The sequence below is a fragment of the Babylonia areolata genome, chromosome 5, assembly GCF_041734735.1.
Source record: "Babylonia areolata isolate BAREFJ2019XMU chromosome 5, ASM4173473v1, whole genome shotgun sequence".
Lineage (NCBI taxonomy): Eukaryota > Metazoa > Mollusca > Gastropoda > Neogastropoda > Buccinidae > Babylonia > Babylonia areolata.
Genome location: NC_134880.1, coordinates 42,803,138 through 42,822,768, shown reverse-complemented (window position 1 = coordinate 42,822,768; position 19,631 = coordinate 42,803,138). Strand labels below are relative to the sequence as shown.

General features: G+C 45.1%; 1 protein-coding gene across 3 annotated transcripts in view; it reads left to right on the top strand.

The window, feature by feature from the left end:
- LOC143282481 (myogenesis-regulating glycosidase-like) overlaps window positions 1–19,631 on the top strand; it is a 210,861-nt gene that overhangs the window by 22,482 nt on the left and 168,748 nt on the right. For 2 of the 3 annotated variants that reach the window (XM_076588137.1, XM_076588139.1), the window contains exon 3: window positions 4,148–4,204. The exons of the other annotated variant lie outside the window; for it this stretch is intronic. In XM_076588137.1, coding sequence (XP_076444252.1) covers window positions 4,148–4,204 — 57 coding nt within the window. The remainder of the gene's footprint in view (window positions 1–4,147; window positions 4,205–19,631) is intronic. 3 annotated transcript variants of the gene reach the window in all.

Here is a 19,631-nt window from a genome sequence, read left to right as displayed (position 1 = left end):
CCTCATGGATGCAGTGTTATTGATTATTTTCTGGTGTCTAGAGAAATTGTTTCAAACTGTGATTTAAAAATAAACGATTCTCTTTTTTCATGGCATCTGCCAGTTCAGCTCACATGGAAACAATGTATTGACAAAAAAGTTATACCATTTGTAGCACAATGTGGCGAGGAAAGGGTGGTGTGGTCAGAGGAAAATATACAGACTTTTAAAGATGAACTAACTTCTGATGAGTTTAAAATGTGCATGAATACAGTCATGGAGACTCTGGTTACAGATATCAACAAATCTATTGAGCTCTTTGTCAATGCATTTTATGGAGCTGCTGCATGCATGGTTAGGACAGTGGGCAGAAAAAAGAAAACAGTTAACGAATGGTTCGACAATGAATGTAGGCAAAAGAAAAGACAGGTTAGGAGATTGTTGCAAAAGTTTCAAAGAGCTAAAACAGTTGAAGGAAAAGCTGAAGTGAAAAACATTTATGTAGAAGAAAGAAAACAGTATATTAAGTTAAGGAAAGAGAAGAAAAAAGATTTTGATGAAAAGAAACTACAACAGTTAAAAGAATCAATAAAAGATTCAAAAATGTTTTGGGCAACTATTAGATCAGTCAATAGGAAATCAGTCATTTATAATGAAATCACTTCACAGCAATGGTATGATCATTTTTACCATGTATTTAATTCTTTTGATGGGGGGCAGGACACCGCAGATACAGGAGAAGAAGAAGAAGAAGAAGAAGAAATCTTTAATGAACCTTTGTTTAATGACCCTATAACTATAGATGAAATTAAGGCCAGTGTAAGAAGTCTGAAAAATGGAAAAAGTGCCGGCCCAGATAAGATAATCGGTGAGATGCTGAAGAATGTCGATGCAATTGTTATGGATTTTCTTGTGTCACTATTTAACAAATTGTTTGGTGATGGATTATTTCCGACAAATTGGTGTAAATCCATTATTGTACCAATTCATAAGAAAGGAGACACTAATAATCCAGACAACTATAGGGGTGTAGCTCTAACAAGCGTAATTAGTAAAGTATATACACATATTTTAAATAGAAGGCTTGTCCAGTGGGCCGAAAGAGAGGAAATAATTGTTGAAGAACAAGCAGGATTCAGAGTAGGATTTAGTACTGTAGATCATATTTTTACTTTATATGCTTTGGTTCAAAAATTTCTTATGAAGAATACTAAGTTATATGTTGCTTTTGTTGACTTTAAAAAGGCATTTGACTCCGTGAACAGAAATGTATTGTGGCATGTTTTGAGAAAAACTGGTGTTAATGGGAAATTGTACAATGCACTGCGAGGTATATACAATTCAGTCATGGCATGTGTGCGCGAAAAGGGAGTATATTCTGATTTCTTCAGTTGCCCCCGTGGGGTAAAACAAGGCTGTCTCTTAAGTCCTCAACTATTTGCATTCTTAATAAATGAATTAGCTATTGAAATGTCAGAGAAAGGTAGGCATGGTATTCAGTTAATCCCCGGTGCTGTGGAAATATTTTTGCTGATGTTTGCAGATGATGTGATTTTGCTCTCTAGCACTGTAGTTGGATTACAGAATCAGCTTAATGTATTAAAAAACGAAGCAGATAAATTACAGTTAACTGTTAATATGGATAAGACTAATATTATTGACCACAACACAGTCTATAGGGGAAAGCTGTGAGAGAGTGACCACAACACTGTAGGGGACAGCTGTGAGAGAGTGACCACAACACTGTAGGGGACAGCTGTGAGAGAGTGACCACAACACAGTCTGTAGGGGACAGCTGTGAGAGAGTGACCACAACACTGTAGGGGACAGCTGTGAGAGAGTGACCACAACACTGTAGGGGACAGCTGTGAGAGAGTGACCACAACACAGTCTGTAGGGGACAGCTGTGAGAGAGTGACCACAACACTGTAGGGGACAGCTGTGAGAGAGTGACCACAACATTGTAGGGGACAGCTGTGAGAGTGACCACATCACTGTAGGGGACAGCTGTGAGAGAGTGACCACAACACTGTAGGGGACAGCTGTGAGAGTGACCACATCACTGTAGGGGACAGCTGTGAGAGAGTGACCACAACACAGTCTGTAGGGGACAGCTGTGAGAGAGTGACCACAACACTGTAGGGGACAGCTGTGAGAGAGTGACCACAACACAGTCTTTAGGGGACAGCTGTGAGAGAGTAACCACAACACAGTCTGTAGGGGACTGCTGTGAGAGAGTGACCACAACATTGTAGGGGACAGCTGTGAGAGTGACCACAACACAGTCTATAGGGGACAGCTGTGAGAGAGTGACCACAACACAGTCTGTAGGGGACTGCTGTGAGAGAGTGACCACATCACTGTAGGGGACAGCTGTGAGAGAGTGACCACAACAGTCTGTAGGGGACTGCTGTGAGAGTGACCACAACACAGTCTGTAGGGGACAGCTGAGAGAGAGTGACCACAACACAGTCTGTAGGGGACTGCTGTGAGAGTGACCACATCACTGTAGGGGACAGCTGTGAGAGAGTGACCACAACACAGTATGTAGGGGACAGCTGTGAGAGAGTGACCACAACACAGTGTGTAGGGGACAGCTCTGAGAGAGTGAACACATCACAGTCTGTAGGGGACAGCTGTGAGAGAGTGACCACAACACTGTAGGGGACAGCTGTGAGAGAGTGACCACATCACTGTAGGGAACAGCTGTGAGAGAGTGACCACAACACAGTATGTAGGGGACAGCTGTGAGAGAGTGACCACAACACAGTCTGTAGAGGACAGCTGCGACAGAGTGACCACAACACAGTCTATAGGGGACAGCTGTGAGAGAGTGACCACAACACAGTCTGTAGGGGACAGCTGTGAGAGAGTGACCACAACATTGTCTGTAGGGGACAGCTGTGAGAGTGACCACATCACTGTAGGGGACAGCTGTGAGAGAGTGACCACAACACAGTCTGTAGGGGACAGCTGTGAGAGAGTGACCACAACACAGTCTGTAGGGGACAGCTGTGAGAGAGTGACCACATCACTGTAGGGGACAGCTGTGAGAGAGTGACCACAACACAGTCTGTAGGGGACAGCTGTGAGAGAGTGACCACATCACTGTAGGGGACAGCTGTGAGAGAGTGACCACAACACTGTAGGGGACAGCTGTGAGAGTGTGACCACAACACAGTCTGTAGGGGACAGCTGTGAGAGAGTGACCACAACACTGTAGGGGACAGCTGTGAGAGAGTGACCACAACACAGTCTGTAGGGGACAGCTGTGAGAGTGTGACCACAACACAGTCTGTAGGGGACTGCTGTGAGAGAGTGACCACAACACAGTCTGTAGGGGACAGCTGTTTCGTGTCCATGTACTTGGCATAGTCAGGATACCTGTTTATCATAATGTGTTTCTGAACGCCTTTCGTCAGTGACACACATGCAGTGACATGTATTCTATTGTATTACTTTTTTTGTCACAGCTGGTTTGTCTGTGTGTGAAAGAAATTTGGGCTGCTCTCCCTTGGGAGAGCGTCTCGCCTTTGTTCAGCACAACCCATTTTGTTTTTGTTTTATTCACTATTAACAAGTTGTTTTTGTTTTGTTTTTTTAATCTTCAGTCGGAAGTTTCTACAGAATTTTGCCAGGGACACCTCTCGTGTTGCCCTTTGTTCTTTTACGTGCACTAAGTGCATGTTACACAGGGGACATGAGTTTATCGTCTCATGCGTGTCATCCAGACCACCTCTCAAGGTCTAGTGGAAGGTAAGAGCGGTCTGGTCAGTGTGGGACTCCATCTCGCATGTTCACATTCTCTCGCTCCCAAGGCGGACGCGTTACCACTGGGAAAGTTATATACGTTGTCATGCTCATACTGACTTGTCATTTCTCTTGCCTGTCTCCATGACCTTCACCCTGACCCTTGCCTTGCGTGACCTGTCATGCTCATTCTGAGTCACTGCTCTTTCCTTTCTCCATGACCTTCATCTCTTGCCTGTGTCCATGATCTTCACCCCTTGCCTTTCTCCATGACCTTCATCTCTTGCCTGTGTCCATGATCTTCACCCCTTGCGTTTCTCCATGACCTTCATCTCTTGCCTGTGTCCATGACCTTCATCTCTTGCCTGTCTTCATGACCTTCACCTTGACCCTTGCCCTTCCTGACGTGTCTGAACAGCGCAAGTCCTCGTGCAGCCGAGAATCCACGGTGGCTGAAGAGTCTCGCGATGAGGAGGTACTTACTTTTGACCGTGTTCTGTGTGCTGGGGTGATGATGTAGCGGTTGTTCCCCTTTTTTGTAGCGCCCACCCCCTCCCTCACTCTTCTTGTGTAGTTCTAATCACAGTCAGCCATCTTCCACCTGATGGCTGTCTTTTTGCCGAGTGTTTCTTCAGATCTCACCACTACCCGCCCGCCCGTCCGCCTTTTCACCCCGTTTTACACCCACACACATCGTCGTGTTTTGTCCGCTTGCCCCACTAGTTTTTTCTTTTTGAATTTTTTTAAACTAACACACTGGTACTGCTGTTTTCGGGTTTGAAGTTTTGGAGTTTTCACTGTCTGATTAAAGACTCACGTTTCTATTTTTGTGCTGTGTCAGGTTTTATTTATTTGTTGTTGTTTTGTTTTGTTTTTCTTTCACGAAACTTTTAAGCACTTTTATGGAGACTCACGTTTGGTTTTGGTTCAGTTTTTTAAATTTTTTTCTTTGATTGATGATGAATCACTTTGCAGTGTCTGCAGTGTAGTTTTTGGTGCACTTTTTCTCCCCCTTTTTTTAACCATCCAACTTTTTCTATTCCATTTTTTCTGTCTTTGTTTTTGTCACGGTGTTTGTCTTCCAAGTTTTCTTCCAAAATAGTCTTCAAAGGAAGGATATCATAAAAAGACACGATGTATGCGTGTACACAGAGGTACTTTGGAGGGCGGGGGAAGGATGTGAATGTGTGTACGTGTGTGTGTGTGTGTGTGTGTGTGTGTGTGTGTGTGTGTGTGTGTGTGTGTGTGTGTGTGTGTGTGTGTGTGTGTGTGTGTGTGTGTGTGTGTGCATGAGCAGTGAGCCCATTGACACCTTGAATGTGATCGATCGGGAGAGAAGTGTCAGACTGCTGGGGCTGAGAACCCAAATAATCAGAAGTCGGTGGAGAAGAGACGGTCTTTTTTTTTTTCTTTTTCTTTTTTTTCTTTCTTGTCAAAGCGTCTTTTACGACGCCTTGCTTTCTTTCCACTCATACACGTTTGTGTATTCTTCATTGTGCTTTCCACTCACTTGCCATTTTCCGTCACACTTTCCACCCAAATATTGACGCCCATGTCATCATGCTTCCTTTGACACACATATCTCGCCATACCTTTTTACGACTCGCTCACCCATTTCTGTCATGCTTTAATTTTCTATTTTTCATTATGCACCGGCCTTCTGTCGTACTTTTTGTCACTTACAAGTGCTCACTTTCTGTTTAACTATCTTACCACCCACACACCGTCCAGTTGTACTGTCCATAATCCGTCATACTATCTCACCACATACACACACCCATATTTCGCCATACTATCTTACCACCCTACACCCATATTTCGCCATACTATCTTACCACCCACACACTCATGTGTCGTCATACTGTCTTACCACGCACAAACACCCATATTTCATCATACTAACTTACCACACACACACTCACACACCCATATTTCGCCATACTATCTTACCACCCTACACCCATATTTCGCCATACTATCTTACCACCCACACACTCATGTGTCGTCATACTGTCTTACCACGCACAAACACCCATATTTCATCATACTAACTTACCATCCACACATCCATATTTTGTCATACTATCTTACCACCCACACACACCCATATTTCGTCATACTATTTTACCGCCCACACATCCATATTTCGTCATACTATCTTACCACCCACACACCCATATTTCGTCATACTATCTTACCACCCACACACCCATATTTCGTCATACTATCTTACCACCCATACACCCATATTTCGTCATACTATCTTACCACCCACACACCCATATTTCGTCATACTATCTTGCCACACACACACACACACACACACACACACACACACACACACACACACACACACACACACACACACACACACACACACACACACACACACACAACAACAACAACAACAACAACAACAACAACAACAACAACAACAACATTTCGTCATACTATCTTACCACCACACACCCATTTTTCGTCATACTATCTTACGACCCACACACCCATTTTTCGTCATACTATCTTACCACACACACACACACACACACACACACACACACACACACACACACACACACACACAACCACATTTCGCCATACTATCTTACCACCACACACCCATATTTCGTCATACTATCTTACCACCACAGACCCATATTTTATCATACTAACTGACCACCCACACACCCATATTTCATCATACTATCTTACCACCCACACACCCATATTTCGTCATACTATCTTACCACCCACACATCCACATTTCACCACACTGTATGACCACCCACACACCCATATTTCGTCATACTATCTAACCACCCATACACCCATATTTCGTCATACTATCTTACCACCCACACAGCCATATTTCGTCATACTGTCTTACCACCGACACACACATAATTCGTCATACTATCTTACCACACACACACCCATATTTCGTCATACTATCTTACCACCACACACCCATATTTCGTCATACTATCTTACCACCCATACATCCATATTTCTTCACACTATCTTACCACAACACACTCATATTTCGTCATACTATCTTACCACCCACCCACCCATATTTCGTCATACTATCTTACCACCCATACATTCATATTTCGTCATACTATCTTACCACCCATATACACATATTTCATCATACTATCTTACCACCCATACACCCGTATTTCATCATACTATCTTATCACGCATACATCCATAATTCGTCATACTATCTTACCACCCATACACCCGTATTTCGTCATACTATCTTATCACGCACACACACCCATATTTCGTTCACTATATTACCACCAACTCATCCATATTTCCTCATACTATGGTACCACCAACACACCCTTATTTCTTCGTACTGTCTTACTGTCCACACACCCATATTCCTTCGAATGCTTCTTCATAAGTGCCTTTCCCCAGTTCTTCCTCTTGCAATTTGTATGAATTTATGTATTTTTAAATCACGTTTTCTAGTAATTATTTGATATCTGTTGTCTTTAAATGTTGTTGTTGTTCCAGTTGCAAATTGCTGTTATGTGTTTTATGTTTTCATTTTGGCCAGTTAGTTTTTATTGTCAGTCTATCTCTCTGTAAGTCTGTCTCTGTCTCAGTCTGTCTCTCATTGTCTCTATTTGTCTCTGTCTCTATCTGTTTCTGTCTCTGTCTGTCTGTGTGTCTGTCTGTCTCTCTGTCTGTCTTTGTCTCCACCGCCTCTTGGTTGAATATTTCTTTTTTGGTTTTTCTTGCTGGTTCTTTTTGAAATCTTTACGACTCATTTTATTATTTGTAAACCTTTGCTTTGTTCTTTTCACATTCGTTTGGATAATCTCACTTTGTCAAAATGACTTATCTTGCTCGTGTGTCAGTCTTTTCAAGTCTTCAGAATTTTTGGTTTCTTTCCTTATTATTATTATTTTTTTATTTTTTTATTTTTTTATCAAGAACTGATTATGTTGCTACCTACATGTTAAACGACCTTTAAAAAAACAAAATCTCGTTGTGATGTTTACTTTTTTCTGTCTTCAGTGTACTGATCTATTCTTTTACCATATCTTCATGCATCTCTCTAAGACTGACCAATTGGTTAGTTTCATCGTCAATCGTGATTGGCGCGAGGAAACGTGTGTTGTGATTGGTGTGAGGAGACGTGTGCTGTGATTGGCGTGTTGTGATTGGCGTGAGAAGACGTATGTTGTGATTGGCGTGAGGAAACGTGTGTTGTGATTGGCGTGAGGAAACGTGTGTTGTGATTGGCGTGAGGAAACGTGTGTTGTGATTGGCGTGAGGAAACGTGTGTTGTGATTGGCGTGAGGAAACGTGTGTTGTGATTGGCGTGAGGAAACGTGTGTTGTGATTGGCGTGAGGAAACGTGTGTTGTGATTGGCGTGAGGAAACGTGGGTTGTGATTGGCGTGAGGAAACGTGGGTTGTGATTGGCGTGAGGAAACGTGTGTTGTGATTGGCGTGAGGAAACGTGGGTTGTGATTGGCGCGAGGAAACGTGTGTTGTTATTGGCGTGAGGAAACGTGTGTTGTGATTGGCGCGAGGAAACGTGTGAGGAAACGTGTGTTGTGATTGGCGTGAGGAAACGTGTGTTGTGATTGGCGTGAGGAAACGTGTGTTGTGCACACATGTGATTGGCGTGAGGAAACGCGTGTTGTGATTGGCGCGAGGAAACGTGTGAGGAAACGTGTGTTGTGATTGGCGTGAGGAAACGTGTGTTGTGATTGGCGTGAGGAAATTTTACGGTGCGAAAATAGAGAAATCAGAACAAATGTGATCTGATGGTCTTAAATCCGTTGTGGCGGGTGGTTGTGGAAGCAGGGTTAGCAGACTGGATATTGTGATGTAATAAAGGAATTGTCACTGGGAATTCACGGTTTGATAATAATATACAGGTTTGATGACATCCATCTGAGGTGATATAGCCGAAGTGGATTACCATCCCAGGACAGTGGGTGGAGGGGATATACCTGGTACTACACTTGACTCCACCAGACAGACTGTACATTAACCCTTTGAGTGCTGACCCTAGATGAAATCAGATCACTTTGGCTAAAGTTTGAAGGACGGTTACTATTTTCACCCCGTACTAATGAATGGTGTACTTGGCTCTGCTGAACAAAAGTAATGTAACGCTAAAAGGATGAAGTCCAAGTAAAGAACGATGACTAACTCCTGACCTGTAAGCTCAGTCTTACCTCAGTGAGGCGACAGACCTTCACTAGAATCCTGACCTGAAAGCCCTGTCTACCTCAGTGAGGTGACAGACCTTCACTGACATCCTGACCTGTAAGCCCTGTCTTACCTCAGTGAGGTGACAGCCCTTCACTGACATCCTGACCTGTAAGCCCTGTCTTACCTCAGTGAGGTGACAGCCCTTCACTGACATCCTGACCTGTAATCCCTGTCTTACTCATTGAGGTGACAGCCCTTCACTGACATCCTGACCTGTAAGCCCTGTCTTACTCATTGAGGTGACAGCCCTTCACTGACATCCTGACCTGTAAGCCCTGTCTTACTCAGTGAGGTGACAGCCCTTCACTGATATCCTGACCTGTAAGCCCTGTCTGATCTCAGTGAGGTGACAGCCCTTCACTGACATCTTGACCTGTAAGCCCTGTCATACTCATTGGGGTGACAGCCCTTCACTGACATCCTGACCTGTAAGCCCTGTCTTACTCAGTGAGGTGACAGCCCTTCACTGACATCCTGACCTGTAAGCCCTGTCTTACTCAGTGAGGTGACAGCCCTTCACTGACCAGCATACACGTAAGTAGTAGTCAAGGGGTTAAGGTGGGGTCCAACAATGCCAGTTTTTTTGTTTGTTTTTTATGTCGGGTGTTTGTGACTCATTCTTCTGGGTTGGCACTGGACCAGGTCGAGTTCTTCTGTTGGTGAGAGAATAGGAGGGGGGAGGAGAAAGATGGTGGGGGGGGGGGGCGGGGGTGCGGGGGGTGGGGGGGGTGCGTGATATGAGTGACTTGCCCTTGCATGCCGTGGGGTGCTAATTTTCTCTGACCGTCGTTCGGTCTGACTGCTTCTGCCTGTGGTTTGTCTCTGGCTCTGTCTGTGGTTTTTTTGTTTGTTTGTTTGTTTGTTGTGTGTGTGTGTGTGTGTGTGTGTGTGTGTGTGTGTGTGTGTCTGTCTGTCTGTCTTTCTGTCTGTCTGTCTCCCTCTCTCTGTCCCTCTCTCTCTGTGTTAGTCCCAAAACCCCAAATGTAATGATTTATGGTGATATTGGTATACATTATACATTGATAGTTGCATCAGTACTTTGCTATACTGGTTTACGCTAAATCAGATGTCTTTATCGAGAATTCCGAAACAAGCGTACCTAATGAGCGCAAACAAGATGGCATACAATGCTGATATGTCTTCGAGAAACTGGGCAGATAGACTGAAACATTACTTAGACATTTATGGGTTTTCAGAAGTTTAGATAAATGGCGGGGTTGGGGATGTAAATGCTTTTCTTAAAATGTTCAAACAACGCATGATAGATGGCTTTAAACAGGATTGGGCAAGCAAACTCAACGGGAGTAATCGTTATGAAACATATGGATCATTCAAATCCTTATTACAACCTGAAAAATACTTATCTCATCTTACCATCAGTAAATTTAGATCGGCTTTCATTAAGTTCCGTTTTGGTATAAATGAACTAAAAGTAAATCAGCGTTACGGTGATGTTTTGAATAACTGTCCATGTGGTGGTAGAATAGAGGACGAACTACATGTACAAACAGCCTGTCCATTATATAATGATATTAGAAAGAAATATTTGCACAAGCATATGCAAAATATTAGAAATCTGTCATTACCATTTCTGCTGCAAAACGAAAGTTGTAATGTGACCAGGGATGTTGCAACGTTTGTTTTTTTATGCATTAAGACTGAGAGAAGAGCACTTTCAGCCCTAAACAGAAATATCAGCCTTGTGCTTTTCATTTAGTTTACTTGTTCTCAGTGAGCTCACTGTGTATTAATAATTGGATTGTTTTCGTTCTTCCTATTTTATTTTAGTTAAGATGTGTGTGTGCAACACGTGCACCCAAAATGCATACAGGTCGGTGACCTTACATTAAAATTCTTGCGTTCTTGCGTTCTCTCTCTCTGTGTCTTTCTGTCTCTCTGTGTCTCCATCTTTCTCTCCCACTCTCTTTCTCTCATATGTGAAGTACTCCAGAAGGGAAACGTATATGTTGCATGATGAAGACCAGTGTGAATGTGCGGTTTATTATTATTTTTTCCCCCTTCTAATCTCAGTCTCAATCTCTGTGTGTCTCAGTCCCTATCTCTGTCTTTCTGTCTATCTGTCTGTCTCTCTGCCTCTTTCTGGCTCTTTCTGACTCTCTCTTTCTCAGTATCACTATCAGTCACTGACACCCAAAGTCAACATGTTCACAGCTATATGGAAAGCAGCCGCCGTGTCTTTGTTGTTTCAGGACCCATCATGTGAAACCCGTGTTTCGTTTGTCAACAGTCCCTTTGAAAGAGTTACCACTTCTTTTACTGTTTTCTCTTCTCCTCTCTCTCTCTCTCTCTCTCTCTCTCTCTCTCTCTCTCTCTCTCTCTCTGTGTGTGTGTGTGTGTGTGTGTGTGTGTGTGTGTGTGTGTGTGTGTCTGTCTCTGTCTCTGTCTTTGTCTGTCTGCTTCTCTCTGTCTCTCTCTGTCTCTGTCTGTCTGTCTGTCTCTACCTGTATCTCTCTCTCTCTCTCCATCCTTCTGTGTCTTCGTCTGTCTGTGTTTGTTTGTTTGTGTGTGTATGTATGCATGCCTTTATTTCCCCCTCTCTCTCTCTCTCTCTCTCTCTCTCTCTGTCTCTGTTTCTCTCTCTCTCTCTCTCTCTCTCTCTCTCTCTGTGTGTGTGTGTGTGTGTGTGTGTGTGTGTGTGTGTCTTTCTCTGTGTCTATCTGTGTGTGTGTGTCTCTCTCTCTCTCTCTCTCTGCCTCTCTCTGTGTGTGTCTCTTTGTCTCTCTGTTTCTGTCTCTGTCTCTGTCTCTCTCTCTCTCCATCCTTTTGTGTCTTCGTCTGTCTGTGTTTATTTGTTTGTGTGTATGTATACATGCCTTTATTTTCCTACCTCTCTCTCTCTCTCTCTCTACCCCTTTCTGTCTCAGGTTCTGTCTATCTCTGCTGTCTCTCACCATCTGTCTGTCATTCTCTCCGTCTCTGTCACTCTCTGTCTGTCTCTCGCTCACAGACACACGCGCGCGCGCGCGCATTATCTCTTTCTCTCCCTCAGTCTCTGTCTCTCATTGTCTCCCCGCTTTCTCTGTCCGCCTTCCTACTTTCTCATTTGGTGACTAGTCAAGGTGGACTCCCCCCTAGTTGGAAATTGCCCCCCCCCCCCCCCCCGCCCCGCACCCCCTCCCCCAAACCCCCCTCGGGGGACGTTCTAGGCTGACTTTTGCAGACACCCCCCCCTCCCCCTCCCTTCTTCTCCCTCATCATGATATTTTAACGAAAACAAACATGGGACAGTTTTTCTACTTCGATAGCACGTGTTGATTCTAACTGGACCAAATTAATCCCCAGGGGTGGGGGTGGGGGTAGGGTCGTTTAAAGGTAGCCAGATTTGACCCAGTGGTGAAAACAACAACAACGGGAGTTCGAATAGACTGCAACACCGGTATAACACCTGCATGCAGTGTTATTTGTGAGTGCTGGTCCAATGTCGAGTAATATAAATTATGCTGAATTATGATACATGTCAAAGTGTATGTGTGCATAGTATGACATTTTACTTTAAATATACTATTGAATTGCACTTGTGTTTTTTGTTGTTGTTTTTTTTAATTGTATAATGTTTATGTTAAGTTACAGTTTGATATGTCTTTAACTATGATGATTGCATGTGTATAGTTCTGATAATTGTGTGTGTGGTTTACTATAAGTTAATATTTTCATATTCTGTATGTCAGTGTGATTATTGCATGTGTGTGACTGTAATCATTGTATGTGGGATTTACTGTTCGTCGACGTTCAAGTTTTGATGTCTTTTACAGAGTACATTGAATGACTGATTTCCATGCATTGTTTGTGTGTTTTACACCACCAAGTTATTTCTCTTTGAAGCTAATAAAATATGTATCCTGTGTACTTTTACAGACAGTAGTGTTCTTAAAAAAACCACCATCTCTTTGAATTCGTTTGTGATCGCTGAATAAGTACATAAGAAACATTTCTCGCGGTGGAAAGATTTAAAAGAATCACGAGGATGTGGGTTGGTGTGGTGTATCCATAGAAACAATTAAACAAAAATCGTTCATGTAACTACATCAGCATTTATCCTCCTTGCAGATGCTATTAGAAAATCGATCAAACTGTGAGGGGCGTTTATGTATTTAACTGGTCAGTAAATTCAGAATCATTTGAACGTAACATTTCTGTGTTCAGATGAAATGATGAAACTAATATGGAGCAGAATGAAACTACTTTCTCCCCACACCCTCTTTATCTCGGTTCCTTGGTGTGTGTGTGTGTGTGTGTGTGTGTGTGTGTGTGTGTGTGTGTGTGTGTGTGTGTGTGTGTGGTCACCGCCACTTGAAACAGAAAAAAACAAACGAAAAAAACAACAACGAAAAAAACACAAAAAACAACAACAAACAACAACAACAACGAAAAAAAGAAAGGAAAGAAAGAGAGACAATAACTTAATCCATGCTACTTGATCCACTGAGGTATTAGGTATTTTGCAGCTGGAGTGTGACCTGCCAGTGTATAACAGAAAAAGAAAAAGAGAGAAAAAAAAGTGCGGTTGTCTATCAGTCAGTGCTGGTTGTTACGAATAGGTGTGAGAAAGAAAAAGTAGTTGAAAAAAGAAAAAGAAAAAGAAACAAATAGCATTTATCGTGTGAAGCATGTGTTGGGAGATTTGGGGTTTTCTTGGGGTTGTGGGTGAGTGGGTGTTGGATGTGTGTGTGTGTGTGTGTGTGTGTGTGTGTGTGTGTGTGTGTGTGTGTGTGTGTGTGTGTGTTTGTTATTTTTTGTGTGTATGTAGTATGTGTTTATGCATGTTCGTTTGTGCGTGTGTGGCACGCACGTGCGTTTTGCGTGCGTGCGTGCGTGCGTGACCACCTCTATCCTGATCTTCTGCAATTAGTCTATGTTCCACTCCCACCCCATTTTCTGTTTCTTTCTAAATGACGCCTTATGTCACCTGGAATAAAAATCAGAGTCTATTTTTTTTCTTCTCAAATTTGTCATTGAAGAATACTCAATCAAACAGTACCAGTTGTCGATTCATGTCAGTCAGTTAAATGGTGTATAAAATACTTACATTTATTTAATAGGTCACCCAGTCACTCGCTTTCACTCGTTCACTCTATCCATCAACTTGTCATATAATTTGCTTTTTTCTGGTAGCACCCGTGTGTGTGTGTGTGTGTGTGTGTGTGTGTGTGTGTGTGTGTGTGTGTGTGTGTGTATGCGCGCGCGCTTGCGTGTGTGTATGTGGTCTGGGAAACATAATTGAGTTGAAGAGGACGTTTTCAATCTCAACGGAAACAAGAGGCAATGTAATTGGTGGGAGGGGCGGGTGGGGGATGGAGATGGGGAATATGGGCGTTGAAGGACCCAACATGATAATATGGGAGTGGTGGTGATGTTTGATGTCTCAACATTAATAGTTTGGGACGAAGGGGGTGGGAGAGGGGGGGGGGGGGGCGTGTTTGTTTTCAATCCCCAGAACAGAAAAAAATCGATCTCGTGAGGAGCATCGACCTCGATGATAATTTGAGCAAATCTCAGTTTTCTGAGTGGTGTAGCACGTGTTGTTTGTGTGTGTGTGTGTGTGTGTGTGTGTGTGTGTGTGTGTGTGTGTGTGTGTGTGTGATGGAGAGAGGGAGAGAGAGAGAGGAAGAGACAGAGAGTGAGTGAGTGAGAGAGATTGATAGAGTGGTTTAGAGGGAGAGAGAAGGGGATGGAGAGAGAGAGAGAGGGAGAGAGATTGACAGAGAATGAGAGAGAGAGAGAGGGAGAGAGAGAGATGGATGGAGAGAGGAGAGAGAAAGAGAGAGAGAGGGGTGGGGGATGAGAAGAGGGGGTGATCCCATGTCTCTCAACATCCACTCAATGGACATCTTTCGTTGATCCCATGTCTCTCAACATCCACTCAATGGACATCTTTGGCTGATCCCATGTCTCTCAACATCCAGTCAGTGAACATCTTTCGTTGATCCTATGTTTCACAGCATCCAGTCAATGGACATCTTTCGTTGATCCTATGTCTCTCAACATCCACTCAATGGACATCTTTCGTTGATCCCATGTCTCTCAACATCCACTCAATGGACATCGTTCGCTGATCCTGTTTCACAGCATCCAGTCAATGGACATCTTTCGTTGATCCCATGTCTCACAACATCCACTCAATGGACATCGTTCGCTGATCCTGTTTCACAACATCCAGTCAATGGACATCTTTCGTTGATCCCATGTCTCACAACATCCACTCAATGGACATCTTTGGCTGATCCTATGTCTCACAACATCCACTCAATGGACATCTTTCGTTGATCCCATGTCTCTCAACATCCACTCAATGGACATCTTTGGCTGATCCCATGTCTCTCAACATCCACTCAATGGACATCTTTGGCTGATCCCATGTTTCTCAACATCCACTCAATGGACATCTTTGGCTGATCCCATGTCTCTCAACATCCACTCAATGGACATCTTTCGTTGATCCCATGTCTCACAACATCCACTCAATGGACATCTTTCGCTGATCCCATGTCTCTCAACATCCACTCAATGGACATCTTTGGCTGATCCCATGTTTCTCAACATCCACTCAGTGGACATCGTTCGCTGATCCTGTTTCACAACATCCACTCAATGGACATCTTTGGCTGATCCCATGTCTCTCAACATCCACTCGATGGACATCTTTCGTTGATCCTATGTTTCACAACATCCACTCAATGGACATCTTTCGCTGATCCCATCTCTCAACATCCAATCAGTGAACGACATTTTTCGCTGCTTCCAGTCAGTGTCCAAGGAGTCATCCAGCAGCCATCAGTTCTGTCATGTCCTTCCAACGTGATGCACTTCTTGTTGCCTGCAGACTTTGACCGATTTTCATCGAGGGAGGCTGGGTGTGGGGTGGAGGGAGGATTTTTTTTTAACTTGCGTTGTATTGCTGTAGCAGTACATGGGTTGGCTTTAAACAGCTGTTTTACTGGGGATAGACTGTCAAGAAAACAATGGCGTTCATCTCCCCCCCCCCCCCCCCACACACACACACCCCTGCCTCTCCCCAGCCAAAAGGTAGGAAGAAATAACACACACATACACACACACCCACACACCCACACACACACACACACACACACACACACACATTCACACGCGCACACACACTCACACAGACAAGTAAGGAAAGGTAGAAAGGGAACAATACCAGAATCTAATTGAGGTGTGTGGGCTGTCAAAAGAACAGTTTTGACAGCATTTTTAAAATATGACATCGTTGCGGCGTCGAATTGAATGAGGTTTCAAGCTAAGACGCAACATTGGAGGAGAAGGAAGAAAAAGAAAAAGAAAACGAAAACCCACAAAAGCCATGGCTGGTTCTTTTGGCACCCAAGTTCCGTATTCCGAACATTATCAAGTCAACAGCAGAGCTAAGATCACGTGGGTATGTGCATATTTGTAGGAGACACGGAAGACGGGATTCGGTGAAATATTCGAGAACTTTGAAATACGCGTATGCTGAAGATGTCTTGTAGTCAGTCCATTTTGTTCGCTGGAATGCATTGGAGACGTTTCAGCGGAGCAGTGCGAGATGGATGGATGGAGACGATGTGCAGACCAGTGTTGCTGCACACTGGTCAGTGTCCTGTCCTGTTTTTAGATCTCGCTGTTCTCGATGTAGAACACCATCATGTGTCTATGTCCCTTCAGACCCTATCTCTCACTGTTCTCTGCGTGTTTCTGTCTCTCCATACCCCACCTCTCACTGTTCTCTGTCTCTGTCTCTCCACACACCCCGCCCCCTCTCACTTTTCTCTGTCTCTGTCTCTCCACACCTCACCTCTCACTGTTCTCTGTCTCTCCACACCCCATCTCTCGCTATTCTCTGTGTGTCTCTGTCTCTCCACACACCCCGCCCCCTCTCACTGTTCTCTGTGTCTCTGTCTCTCCACACCCCACCTCTCACTGTTCTCTGTGTCTCTGTCTCTCCACACCCCACCTCTCACTGTTCTGTGTCTCTGTCTCTCCACAGCCCACCTCTCACTGTTCTGTGTCTCTGTCTCTCCACACCCCACCTCTCACTGTTCTCTGTCTCTGTCTCTCCACACCCCACCTCTCACTGTTCTCTGTGTCTCTGTCTCTCCACCCCCCCCGCCACCTCTCACTGTTCTCTGTGTCTCTGTCTCTCCACACCCCCGGCCCCTCTCACTGTTCTCTGTGTCTCTGTCTCTCCACACCCCACCTCTCACTGTTCCGTGTCTCTGTCTCTCCACACCCCATCTCTCACTGTTCTCTGTCTCTGTCTCTCCACACCTCACCTCTCACTGTTCTCTGTCTCTGTCTCTCCACACACCCCGCCCCCTCTCACTGTTCTCTGTGTGTCTCTGTCTCTCCACACCCCATCTCTCACTGTTCTCTGTGTGTCTCTGTCTCTCCACACCCCATCTCTCACTGTTCTCTGTGTGTCTCTGTCTCTCCACATCCCATCTCTCACTGTTCTCTGTGTGTCTCTGTCTCTCCACACCCCATCTCTCACTGTTCTCTGTGTGTCTCTGTCTCTCCACACCCCACCTCTCACTGTTCTCTGTCTGTCTCTCCACACCCTACCTCTCACTGTTCTCTGTGTCTGTCTCTCCACACCCCACCTCTCACTGTTCTCTGTGTCTGTCTCTCCACACCCCACCTCTCACTGTTCTCTGTCTGTCTCTCCACACCCTACCTCTCACTGTTCTCTGTGTCTCTGTCTCTCCACACCCCACCTCTCACTGTTCTCTGTGTCTCTGTCTCTCCACACCCCACCTCTCACTGTTCTCTGTGTCTCTGTCTCTCCACACCCTACCTCTCACTGTTCTCTGTGTCTCTGTCTCTCCACACCCCACCTCTCACTGTTCTCTGTCTCTGTCTCTCCACACCCCACCTCTCACTGTTCTCTTTCTGTCTCTCCACACACCCCGCCCCCTCTCACTGTTCTCTGTGTCTCTGTCTCTCCACACCCTACCTCTCACTGTTCTCTGTGTCTCCGTCTCTCAACACACTGTTCTCTGTGTCTCTGTCTCTCCACACCCCACCTCTCACTCTTCTCAGTACAGAACACGGACAGTCAAGGTCTTCCCACACCCTACCAGTGAACATCTATCCCCACCCCCCACCCCCACCCCTCGGCCCTTTCTCTGTCAACAGCCATAGAGTTATCTAGCGGGGATTTTTTCTTTTTCTTTTCTTCTTCTTCCCCTATCAAATGCCCCTTGCCTCTGTACACAGTGTTCTTTCTCTCCCCCCCCCCCCCCCCCCCCCCCCCCCCCCCCCCCCCCCCCCCCCCCCCCCCCCCCCCCCCCCTCTAACCCCCGTCCCCTCGTCCTCTAAAATGCATTACGTCGCGTGGAGGCTGTGTACACTTCGATAGTTTTGCACAGTCATTTTCTGTGTGAGCTTCGATTTTCCAGTTCTCGCTGTTCGGGCAAAGAGTTTCTAACTTGTATATTTTCATACTTTTTTTTTCGTTGAGAAGTCTATCACTGTTTTTTTCATCTGATGGTGGGTTTGCGTTTGGAATAAGGAATCCCTCATCCTTCCCCCTCTCATTCTTCTTCTCGCGCGTAATGTAACTTGGAGGGGCTTACATACACACACACACACACACAGAGAGAGAGAGAGAGAGAGAGATTACATTGAAAAGGGAGTGAGTGTGGGGGATGTAATGCAAAGTGGAGGGTTGGCACACACAAGCAGACAGAAAGGTGGACTGGGTACAGTTTCGTCCACACTTAAGGATGCATATATATCCCCTTGACAGTCAGGGTCACCTCACAGAATGAACAGCCAGTCACCACCTGCCTTTCTACTACCCCACACCCACCTCACAGAATGAACAGCCAGTCACCACCTGTCTGTCTACTACCCCACACCCACCTCACAGAATGAACAGCCAGTCACCACCTGTCTGTCTACTACCCCACACCCACCTCACAGAATGAACAGCCAGTCACCACGTGTCTACTACCCCACACCCACCTCACAGAATGAACAGCCAGTCACCACCTGTCTGTCTACTACCCCACACCCACCTCACAGAATGAACAGCCAGTCACCACCTGTCTGTCTACTGCCCCACACCCACCTCACAGAATGAACAGCCAGTCACCACCTGTCTGTCTACTGCCCCACATCCACCTCACAGAATGAACAGCCAGTCACCACCTGTCTGTCTACTGCCCCACACCCACCTCACAGAATGAACAGCCAGTCACCACCTGTCTGTCTACTGCCCCACACCCACCTCACAGAATGAACAGCCAGTCACCACCTGTCTGTCTACTACCCCACACCCACCTCACAGAATGAACAGCCAGTCACCACCTGTCTGTCTACTGCCCCACACCCACCTCACAGAATGAACAGCCAGTCACCACGTGTCTACTACCCCACACCCACCTCACAGAATGAACAGCCAGTCACCACCTGTCTGTCTACTACCCCACACCCACCTCACAGAATGAACAGCCAGTCACCACCTGTCTGTCTACTGCCCCACACCCTCCTTGAGCCTCTTACTTTTTGTCTTTCTACCCACTCTGAACCAATCACTACTCTGAACCAGTCACTGTTAGTCTTTCCACCGACTGCTTGAACCAATCGCTTTTCATGTTTCTATCAACTGAATGAATCATTTTTCGTCTTTCTAACCAA